Below are 11,888 nucleotides of genomic sequence, written 5' to 3' on the forward strand. Positions count from 1 at the left end.
ATAATACTTCCTAAGTATTCTGTGGGTTTTGGAGCACAGATCCTTTACGTCTCTGTTTAGGTTTATTCCTAGGTATCTTACGGTTTGGGTGCAATTGTGCATAGGATCAATTCCTTAATTTCTCTTTCTTCTGCCTCATTGTTAGTGCATAGCAATGCAACTGATGTGCATTGATTTTATATCCTGCCATAATTCCTGTATGAGTTCTAGAAATTTTAGGGTGGAGTCTTTTGGGTTTTCCACACAAAGTGTCATGTCATCTGTGAAGAGTAGGAGTTTGACTTCATCTTTGCCAATTGGAACGCCATTTCTTTCTTTTTGTTGTCTGATTGCTGAGGCTAGGACTTCTAGTACTGTGTTGAACAGCATTGGTGTGAGTGGGCATCCCTTCCGTGTTCCTGAACTAAGGGAAAAGCTCTCAGTTTTTCCCCATTGAGAATGATATTCACAGATGGCTTTTATGATATTGAGGTATGATCCCTCTGTCCCTATGCTGTGAAGAGGGTTGTTTGTTTGTTTGTTTGTTACTGTGAAGAGTTTTCATCAAGAAAGGATCCTGTATTTGTCCAGTGCTTTTTCTCCATCAGTTGAGAGGATCGTGTGGTCCTTGTCCTTTTTTAGTTAATGTGATGTATCATGTTGATTGACTTGCTAATGTTGAATCATCCTTGCAGCCTAGGAATAAATCCTACTTGGTCATGGTGAATAATCCTTTTAATGTACCGAAAGGTACAAATGTAGTGATCTGAAGGAGCACCTGCACCCCAGTGTTCACAGCAGCCATGTCCACAATAGCCAAACCATGGAAAGAGCCAAAATGTCCATGGACAGATGAATGGATAAAGAAGAGGTAGTGTATATATACAGTGGAATACTACTCAGCCATCAGAAAGGATGAATACTTACAATTTACATCAGCATGGATGGAACTGGAGGGTATTATGCTGAGCGAAAAAAAGTCAATCAGAGAAAGACAATTATCATATGGTTTTACTCGTATTTGGAACATAAACAGGGCTGAGGACTGTAAGGGAGGGGAAGTGAAACAGAATGGGAAGTCATCAGAGGGAGGAAAACCATGAGAGACTGTTAACTATAGGGAACAAACTGAGGGCTGCTGGAGTGGAGGTGGGTGGGGGGATGGGGTAATTGGGTGATGGGCATGAGGGAGGGCACATCATGTGAGGAACACTGGGTGTTATACTCAACTGATTAATTATTGAACACTACATCTGAAACTAATGATGTACTGTAAATTGGTTAATTGAATTTAAATTTAAAAAAAAAACTACCCTCATCTCTTACCATCTCACAAGAAGACACCAGAGAGCTTGCTGTCTGTTATGTGCCTCCCTTTCCCTGCCCTGAATATGTGCAGGCACTAAAGCAAGGCCATGTGAGGATGATGAAACGTTTTTAAGCCATGTTAGGGAATTTGGATTTTATTTTAAGGGAAATGAGGATCCATTGAAATATTTAAACAAGGGAGCTATGCAATTTGATTTCTAGCTGTCAGAAAGTAAAACTGTGTTGGTTTGGTTTCTATCTTTTAAACCTTGTTCTTGGCCTGATCCTCATGCCAAGATTAGGAGGTCAGTGATGCAGTAAGCTTTAGGAATGTGATGGGAATTGATTATTTCATAGATTTTATTTTTGCAGTGCTGACACTTAAGATGCAATACATATAGTGGGTCACTGTGTTTGCTCTGGAGTCTGTTAACTTGGGTTTGAATACCAGATCCATCACATACTGTACAGCAAGGCACTATACTTTCCTAGGCCTCAGTGTCCTCATCTTTAAAATCTGCATTTTAGGGGTACCTGGGTGGCTCAGTTTGTTAAACATCTGATTCTTGATTTCCGCTCAGATCATGATCTCAGTGTTGTGAGATTGAGCCATGAGTTGGGCTCCATGCTGGGCATGGAGCCTGCTTAAGATTCTCTCTCTCTCTCCTTCACACCTGTCCCAATTTTTCACACGCAGACACACGCGCGCATGAGTGCGTGCATGTGTGTGTAAATAAAAACATATATATTCCAGCTCATTTGGACTGAATAGGTCTGGCGATAATGTCCATAGAATACCTGGGATAAAATGAGCACTCAGTAAATAATGCTTACTATTATTCTGCTAATAAAAAGAAGCTGGTAGTTTGTTTATCTTTTTTTTAAGGCAAAGTCAGAATGTTCCCCTGGCAAGAAGTTTGTATTCAAATGAACTTCCCAACAAAGCAGTTTCATTCAAAGTTGTTAAAAATTTACCCAAGTTAAAATTGACATCACAATTACTCAGCTAATATCACAAAAGATATTATATGATAAACCCTGCATTGGGCACAAAGAAAAAAAAGAAAAGAAAAAGTATATTACCTGGGGTGGAACATGCAAATGCAGTTCCAAGCAAGCAAATAGCATATATAGGTTTGGAGCCTAGAAGAGAGGTTTGAAGGTAGAAGTAAGAATTTGGAGATCACCGCATGAAGATGGGACTGAAGGCATCTCAACTCATGCAGAAAAAGCATTTGATCAAGTTTAACATCCATTCCTAATAAAAACTTGTACCGAGCATGAATAGAAAAGAACGTCCTCAAATTTGAAAATTATCTAGAATAACCAAAGTAATCGTGTTCTGTGGTAAAATAGTGAAAACTTTACCCCTGAGATTAGGAAAAATGCTGGCATTACTTCCATTCAAGATTGTACTGGAAACTGTAGCTAGCATAACATGGCTAACTGACTCAAACTTGATGAGTAGAAGGAAAATTTAAAAACTGTTTGAGCACAAGATGTCTTCATGGCTGGAGTAGGAAAAGATTTCTTAAGGCACACAAAATGCAAATGGTAAAGGGAAGAATTACAAATTTGGCTTCTATGACAAATTTCTCTTCACCAGAAAAAACTCACAAATAAAATGTAGGGGAATACATTTATAATACAGTTTCCAACAAAGAATTAGCATGCAGAATATATTTTGAAAAACTCCTATAAATCAATAAAAGAAAAGATAAATACAATAGGAAAATGGCCATCAAGATGAGTGTTTTCCAGAAAGGGAAATAAATGGCAAATAAACATGAAAAGATGCCTATATCAGAGTTCTTCAAAGAAAGAGCTTATATGTAATATTTATATTAACATCTATTTATATTATATACAGATATACATAGAGCTATTGACTAATTGTGGGAACTGGTAAGGCAGAATCTGTCAGGTATACCAGTAGGCTAGAGAGTCAGGCATATGTTGGTGCTACCATCTTGAGGCAGGATTTCTTCTTCTGGAAACCTCGTTTAAAACTAACCATCAGAATCTTCTACCTTTACTAATCAAGGGAATGCAAATTAAGATCACAGTGCGGTACAGTTTTATATCAATTAAATTGACAAAACTTAGGTAACTGCTAACACCAAGCATTTTACGGTTATGTATCAGCAGGACTCTCGTATACTCTTGATGGGGACGTAAGATGCTACAACCATTCCAGCACATAAGTTGACACTCTGTTACAAGGATGATCATCTGTATGTGTGCAGCCCAAAAATTTCATTCCTTCAGAAACTTGCACATGAGCACCAGGAAATACATAAACATTTTAAGAATGTGTTAGTAGTTTTAAAATATGGAGGTAACAAAGCAACCTAGAAACAAACCAAATATTCACTGGTAGAGAAGAAAAATGGATCCATAAATCGTACTGTAGGCATAGAACAGAATATCAAACCATAGTGAATAAATGGCCAGGTAGAACACAAGTGAATTTTTGGAGCATAGTATTAAAAAAGCAAGGCACCTAAATAAATAAATAAATGGCACAGAAGATTAAAAATAGCATAATAGCATTTCTCTAAAGCTCAGAAACAAGTGAAATGAATCAACAAATTGTTTAGGAATACATACCTACGTTAGGAACTCCAGCCATGGGGGAAGGTGGCAGGATGGGCTAGCAAAGGAATGCAGAAGTCAATGGAACAGTGTTGCTAATGTTCCAGTCTTCACTGGAAGACTGATGGGTTTGGTGATGGGTTCCCAGGTGCTTATTTCATTATTATGCCTCATAACTTAATATGTTACAGGCAATATTTTCATATTATAAAATCATTAAAAAATTGCAAGGACAAGTAGCAAAAGTGGTTTGTTTGTTTGTTTGTTTTTTCCCCAAAAGAGGGGACTTTGAAATTAGAGTGCTTTAATCTGTGAAAGCCTTTCTTAGGAAAAAGAAATAAATCAAAGTAAGTTGGAAAAGGACTTAGAAGACAGTGTGATTAAAGCTTAAAACTAAGACTGGGTTTCATTGTGGTTGTCAGTTCTTTCCCAAGGAGATATTTTGTGTGTGCAAAACTTTTTGTTTAATTCCAGGAAGTAATAAGGAATGTGGTCTGGAAATAGGTTGCCAAAGCTCTCTAATACTAGTTTTGATGAACTCATCTTACTGTGAGAAATTTGTAACTGATATTCCTGGCCAGAAGGTGCTACTTTATTCCTTAAAATTAACTTGTACGTTAATAGAAATGTCATAAAGTTAGAGTAGAATAGAGAGAATTTTGTTTGGGTTCTGTGTGGTGGAGCGTAGTAGAATTTTGGCAAATGGTTGTTAGGACTCTTTTTCAGGTTTTAAGTTTTTAATTTGGCCAACTTACAAGGCTCAAATTGAGGGGTGACCCACTTTTGCCTGGGTCAAATCAACCAGGACATGGGGGGAAAATAATAATTGTTGTTTCTTTGCAAAAAAGCTTTGTAAGGTTTCCCAGTTGGCAAACTCTATATCCCACATCTGGTGCATAGAAAAGCTATAATCTGAAAGAGAGGTATTTTAAAAATAAAATTTTTAAGTTGCAAAATGTATCTTTGAATACGTAAGCTCTCTCTCAGGTAATTCTCTCAGCTGAACGAGTAACATAACGTCATTTGTTTAAAGATACTTGATAATGTGAGCAGCAGTGTCATGTTTTCTTTCTCGGGCATTCGACAGCTGTTAAACAGTGAAATGAGAGATTAGAGTCTGTGCAACTAAAAGCATACACTGGATCCTTTCAAACAAAACTGAGCCACCTTCTATATTAAGGATTAAATTAGTCGATTGGCAAGACGTATATGCTATGCTATTGAGAGAATTAGATCTTCTTAATGAATACACTGTATGCGTTAAGTCCAAGGAAACACTGAAGCTTACAAAAACTACCATAGTAAGATGTAAACTAATCTGTATTTTGATCACACTACTGTATAATTCATCAAACCGTATTATATGAAATCTGTAGTATATATATTTTTTAAAACACACCTAATATTGATTTACTAATAGAGAATACTAAATTACCAACTTCACCTTTCTCTAATTTCTTATCATAGGCGATTATCTTTTTTCCACCCAGCGTTATGTTTTTATACTTTGTCTATTATATCATTCTTTTTCCCCTTGCATTGTGTTAAAAGGGAAAATATTGTCTCAACTTGGAACTGTCCGCTAGTTTTTTTTCCATTTCCATGTGATCACTTATTAGGGCACTAATAATACTGTTTTTGTTAACTATTGGTGGTAGTATACTCTTTTTAGTTAGCTCTGGAAGGAATCCAGTAGTATGATGTATGAGTTAAAGGTGCCAGACTGGTGAATCTCCCCTCAGCGAGTTATTTGATTTTGCTCTGCTGAGGTTTCTTGATTTTTCTTTATTTATTTTTCTATAAAGGTGTTTTGTTTTTTTTTTTTTAAAGATTTTATTTTTAAGGAACACGTGGGTGGCTCAGTTGGTTAAACATCTGCCTTCGGCTAAGGTCATGATCCCAGAGTCCTAGGATCAAGTCCTGCATTGGGCTCCTTGCTCAGCAGGGAGGCTGCTTCTCCCCCTGCCTGCAGCTCCCCCTGCTTGTGCTCTCTCTCTTTCTGACACATAAAATCTTTAAAAAAAAGAAAGATTTTATTTTTAAGTAATTTCTACATCCAACGTGAGGCTCGAACTTACAACGCAGAGAGCAAGAGTCACATGCTCTTAACTGAGCCACCCAGGTGCCCCCACCCTTTTTGAAATTACTTATTTAAGTAATCTCTCTACCCAACAAGGGGCTTGAACTCATGACCCCAAGAGTCAAGAGCATGCACCTTTCTGTAGGATACCTGGTTTCCTGATTTTTAAAGGAAAACAGTGAGTTCAGTGCTCTGGTACTTAGTAAAAGAGAAATGAAAGTTAACTATGTTAATGGCAAGAATAAGAATTATTATTGAGTTAGTTTCTGTTGTGAACTTAGCGTATTGGCACTTGTATATGTTTAATTTATTCATATGCAAGATAAAACAGATCGGCTATAACTTTCCAATCAAGGATCAGAATGTCCACCTATGTGATAGTCCAATTCCTTTAGAAAATAGTAATTCCATCTGTGTGTATTATGAGTAAATTGTCTAAGCCCACATATCAATTCAGTGACAAAATAATTGTATTCACTTTAGTGTATATTTGAGTGCCTAGTATTTGCTAAGCAATACAAGGTATATACACATATATGAAATATAGTTCCTGTGCTCGAGTGTCAGTTTAACAGGAAGGATTAGGAATAGAAATCTGCTTTTTTGAGACCCCAGGTGGGTGAAATTGATACCAGCATAAACAAGTTCAGACTGGATTAATAATGGAAACAGAATGAATAGGAAAGCCAGTGTCAACACCTTAGGGAGCCAAGCGGGACTAAATTGAACTACATACATACCTTGGTGGTGGTTATTGTTTTCATATCCAGGGATCTCTAGGTTTGCGTCTACCTGTATCTATTCTCTTCGCTGATACTACAGCATCTACAAGTGTATTACTTGTTAAAAACTCAGTTATGTGTCGTATACAAAGAGAAATGTTTAATATTTCTGTCAGACAGGCATAAATAAAATATGACCATTGTTAGCATGGAGGTGGTAGAGGTCGTATCCCACAGAAAAGAATCAGAATAAACCTGGGGCACCTGGGTGGCTCAGTTGGTTAAGCATCCGACTCTTGATTTCAGCTCCGGTCATGATCTCAGTGTCATAAGATTGAGCCCCACATTGGGTTCCATGCTGAGCGTGGAGACTGCTTGGGATTCCCTGTCTCCCTTTCTCTCTGCTGGACCTCCTCCCTACCCCCCACAACTGCTTGCACACTCTCTCTCTTAATCATAATAAATAAGCAAGTAAGTAAATAAATAAATAAAATTGGAAGAAAACTTCATGAAAGAATATTTGAGCAGGATTTCAAAGGATGCATGCGATTTCAGGTGATCGGGAGCTTTAGTGGTATCTTTGCACCATGCAAGGTCAAGGTATCAGCATGAGTAGCAATTCAGAGTGAGGACTGAGCATGACATCCTGGTGGAATAGTGAATGCCCATTGAACAGAAACATGATCTATGTGCAGGTTCTGTACTGGGAGATATGCTTGGGGAGGTAGGTTGATGTCATACTTACTGGGCATGGAATGCGTTTAAGTTAAATAATGGAGATCCATGAAAGGTTCTTCACATGGCAGATGGTGGTGGTAGTGGTTGGCTAGTACAGTTGGATTATCCACTAACTGCATTTGTTTTTGTTTTGTTTTGTTTAAAGATTTTATTAATTTATTTGACAGAGTGAGAAAGGGAACACAAGCAGGAGTGGTAGAGGGAAGGCAGGCTTCCCGCTGAGCAGGGAGCCCGATGCGGGGCTCGATCCCAGGACCCCAGGATCATGACCTGAGCCGAAGGCAGACACTTAATGACTGAGCCACCCAGTTGCCCCCCACTAACTGCACTTGTGTGTTTATTTGAATTCATGTTTTGTCTCTTTCAGGAAGTTCATGATTTATTACAAGACTATGAGTTAAAGTATTGTTATGTGGACAGAAATAAGCGAACAGGTAAGATTTCAATTTTAAGCACCTAGTTTCATTTTGATTCTAACTGTGTGCATTATTAAACAAGATTACTGTCTTTTCATTCTTAAGATAATCTCTGAAATTCTTTTTTTTTTAAGATTTTATTTATTTATTTGACAGAGATCACAAGTAGGCAGATAGGCAGGCAGAGAGAGAGAGGAAGGGAAGCAGGCTCCCCACAGAGCAGAAAGCCCGATGCGGGGCTCGATTTCAGGACCCTGAGATCATGACCCAAATCGAAGGCAAGAGGCTCAACCCACTGAGCCACCAGGCGCCCCAATCTCTGAAATTCTGAAGCATTAAGTCATATAAATGCTACTCACATGATGTGTTTTCTGAGGATAACATTAGTATCCTAAATTATAATCACATAATTTATATGTATGTCACTAGAGACATTATTTTATAAAGAATTTTCTAATATTATATGTTATGCTATAATAAATATTTATAGGCTTGGTAGCCTTCCATTTTTTTTTTTTTTATTGAAGTGTAATTAATATACGGTGTTACATTTCAGGTGTATAACTTTTTTTTGTAGGTATACAACATATTGATTCCTCAATTCTATGTATTACCCAGTGCTCACCACATTAAGTATAGTTACCATCTGTCACCATACAACATTACAGTATCACGGACTATATTTCCCTATGCTGTACTTTTCATCTCCATCACTTATTTCATAAGTACAAACTGGAAGTTTGTACCTCTTAATTCCCTTTATATATTTTGCCCATCCTCCCCTCTTCCCTTCAGGCAACCAGTTTGTTCTCTGTATTTTTTTTAATTTTTAAATTTTATTTATTTTTAATTTCTTTTCAGTGATCCAGATTTCATTGTTATGTACCACACCCAGTGCTCGATGCAATACATGCCCTCCGTAATACCCATCACCAGGCTCCCCAACCCCCCACACACTGTTTTTGTTTTTTTAAGTAAGGCCTATGCCCAGCATGGGGCTCAAATTCATGACTCCGAGATCAGGAGTCACACACTGTATAGACTGAGCCAGTCAGGTACCTGTTGTTTGTTTTTGTTTATTCATTTGTTTTTTAGATTCCACATATTAGTGAAATCACATGGTATTTGTCTTCCTCTGTCTGATTTATTTTACTTAGCGTTACACCCTGTAGGTCTGTCCATGTGGTTGCAAATGGCAAGATCTCATTCTTTATTGTGGCCAAGTAATACGGCCGAGTAAATTATGGCCAAGTAATTTGGCCATCGTATCTTTATCCATTAATCCATTAATGGACAGTTGGGTTGCTTCCATATCTTTAGTTGTTGTAAATAATGCTGCAGTAAACAGGGGTGCATATGTCTTTTCAAATTAATGTTTTTATTTTCTTTGAGAAGATACCCAGTAGTGGAATTACTGGATCATATGGCAATTCTATTTTTAAATTTTTGAGGCACTTCCATATTGTTTTCCACAATGGCTGCACTAATTTGCATTCCTATCAACAATGCACAAGGGTTCCTTTTTCTCTTCATCCTCATCAACACTTGTTATTTCTTGTCATTTTGATACTATTGTTTCTAGCTATTCTGACTGGTGTAAGGTAACATCTCATTGTAATTTTGATGTGCATTTCTCTGATGAGAGATGTTGAGCATCTTTTCATGTATGTGTTGGCCATCTGTGTGTCTTCTTTGGAAAAATGTCTATTCAGGTCCTCCGCCTATTTTTTTAGTCAGATTGTTTTTTAGTGGTTTTTTGTGTGTGTGCGTGCGTGCATGTGTGTTGAGTTGTATGAGTTTATAGATTTTGGATATCAATCCTTTATCATATATATCATTTGTAAATTTCTTCTCCCATTCATTATGTTGTCTTTTTGTTTTGTTGATGATCTCCTTTGCTGGGCAAATTATTTTTGTGTAGGCACAGTGGTTTATTTTTGCTTTTGTTTCCCTTGCCTAAGGAGACATATCCATAAATATTTTGCTAAGGGTGATGTCCAAGAGATCATTGCCTCTTTTTTTTTCAACCATTGGGGGTTTTATGGGTTCAGGTCTCACATTTAGGTCTTCAGTTCATTTTGAGTGTGTTTTGTGTATGGTGTAAAAAAGTGATCCAGTTTCATTCTTTCGCATGTCGCTATCTAGTTTTCCCAGCACCACGTATTGAATAGACTGTCTTCCCTATTGTATATTCTTGCCTTCTTTGTTATAGATTAATTGACCATATAGGCATGGGCTTATTTGGGGGCTCTCTGTTTCATTGATCTATGTGTCTGTTTTTGTGCCAGTACCAAACTGTTTTGATTACCGTGGTTTGTAGTAGACCTTGAAATCTGGGATTGTGATACCTCTAGCTTTGTTCTTTCTCGAGATTCCTTTGGCGTTTTGAGGTCCTTTGAGGTTCCATATAAATTTTAAGATTATTTGTTCTAGTTCTGTGAAAAATGTTGGTATTTCATTAGAGAATGCATTAAATCTGTAGATGGCTTTGAGTAATATAGACATTTTGAGAGTGTTTGTTCTTCCAGTCCAGGAGCATGAGATATTTTTCCATTTGTTTGTGCCATCTTCAGTTTCATCATTGTCCTAGTTTTCAGAGTACAGGTCTTTTACATGCTTGGTTAAATTTATTCCTAGACATTTTATTCTTTTTGGTGCTATTATAAATGAATTGTTTTCTTTCTCTTTCCTGCTATTTCATTATTAGTGTACAGAAAAGCAACTGTTTTTTGTGTATTAATTTTGAATCTTGCAGCTTTACTGAATTAATTCTAATAGTTTTTGGTGGAGTCTTTACGGTTTTCTATTTATAACGTCATGTCATTTGCAAATAGTGACAATTTAACTTCTTCCTTACCAATTTGGATGAATTTTCTTATCTAATTGCTATGGTTAGGACTTGCAGACTATACTGAATAAAAAGAATGGACATCATTGTCTTGTTTCTAATCTTAGAGAAAAAAAACCCAGTTTTTTACCATTGAGTCTGATGTTAGCTGTGGATTTTTCATGAATGACCTTTATTTAGCTTAAGGTATCCCCTGAACACACTTTGTTAAGGGTTTTTAACATGAACAGATGTTGAATTTTGTCAAATGCCTTTTCTGCATGTATTGAGATGATTTTATGGTTTTTATTCTTATTTTGTTAATGTGGTTTATCACATTGATTGATTTGTGAATATTGAACCTCCCTGCATCCCTGGAATAAATCTCACTTGTTCTAGGTGAATGATCCTTTCAATGTATTGCTGAATACACTTGCTAATATTTTGTTCAGGATTTTTGCATCTATGTTCATCAGAAATATTAGTCTGTACTTTTCTTTTTTTTCATAGTGTCTCTGTCTGGTTTTTGTATCAGGGTAATACTGGCCTCGTAGAATGTATTTGAAAGCTTTCCTTCCTCTTCTATTTTTTGAAATAGTTTGAGGACAATCAGTATTAATTCTTGGTTAAATGAAATGTAGAATAAACATATAAAGCAATCTGGTCCTGGACCTCTGTTTATTGAAAGTTTTGATTACCAAATCAGCTTTGATATTAGTAATTGTTCTGTTCAGTTTTTCTCTGTCTTCCTGATTGAATTTTAAGAAGATGATATGTTTCTAGGAATCTATCCATTTCTTCTAGGTTGTCCAATGTGTTGACATACAATTTTTTGTAGTATTCCCTTATAATCGTCCATATTTCTGTTGTGTTGGTTAATTCCCCTTTCATTTCTGATTTTACTTATTTGTATCCTCTCTTTTTTTCTTGATAAGACTGGTTAAAAATTTAACGATTTTGTTTATCTTTTCAAAGAACCAGTTCTTGGTTTCATTGATCTTTTCTATTGTTCTTTAAGTTCCTAATTTATTTCTGCTCTGATCTTCCTTCCTTCCTTCTGCTGGCTCTGGGCTTGGTTTGTTCTTCCTTTTCTAGTTCTTGTAGGTGTTGGGTTAGATGGTTTGAGATTTTTCTTGTTGCTTGAGGTAGGCCTGTAAATTTTCCCTATAAATTTCCCTATACATTTTCCTCTTCGAACTGCTTTTGCTGTGTCCCAAAGATTT

At 36.6% G+C, this 11,888-nt stretch overlaps 1 protein-coding gene across 1 annotated transcript in view; it reads left to right on the plus strand.

Annotated features, from left to right (window-relative positions):
* The window catches only part of LOC111143514 (ribonucleoprotein, PTB binding 2), an 87,905-nt gene that overhangs the window by 12,070 nt on the left and 63,947 nt on the right, over positions 1–11,888 (plus strand). The window contains exon 2 of the mRNA XM_022497324.1: positions 7,790–7,856. Coding sequence (XP_022353032.1) covers positions 7,790–7,856 — 67 coding nt within the window. The remainder of the gene's footprint in view (positions 1–7,789; positions 7,857–11,888) is intronic.

This window comes from Enhydra lutris, unplaced genomic scaffold, assembly GCF_002288905.1.
Source record: "Enhydra lutris kenyoni isolate GAN:26980312 unplaced genomic scaffold, ASM228890v2 scaffoldscaffold9, whole genome shotgun sequence".
In the NCBI taxonomy this organism is placed as follows: Eukaryota; Metazoa; Chordata; class Mammalia; order Carnivora; family Mustelidae; genus Enhydra; species Enhydra lutris.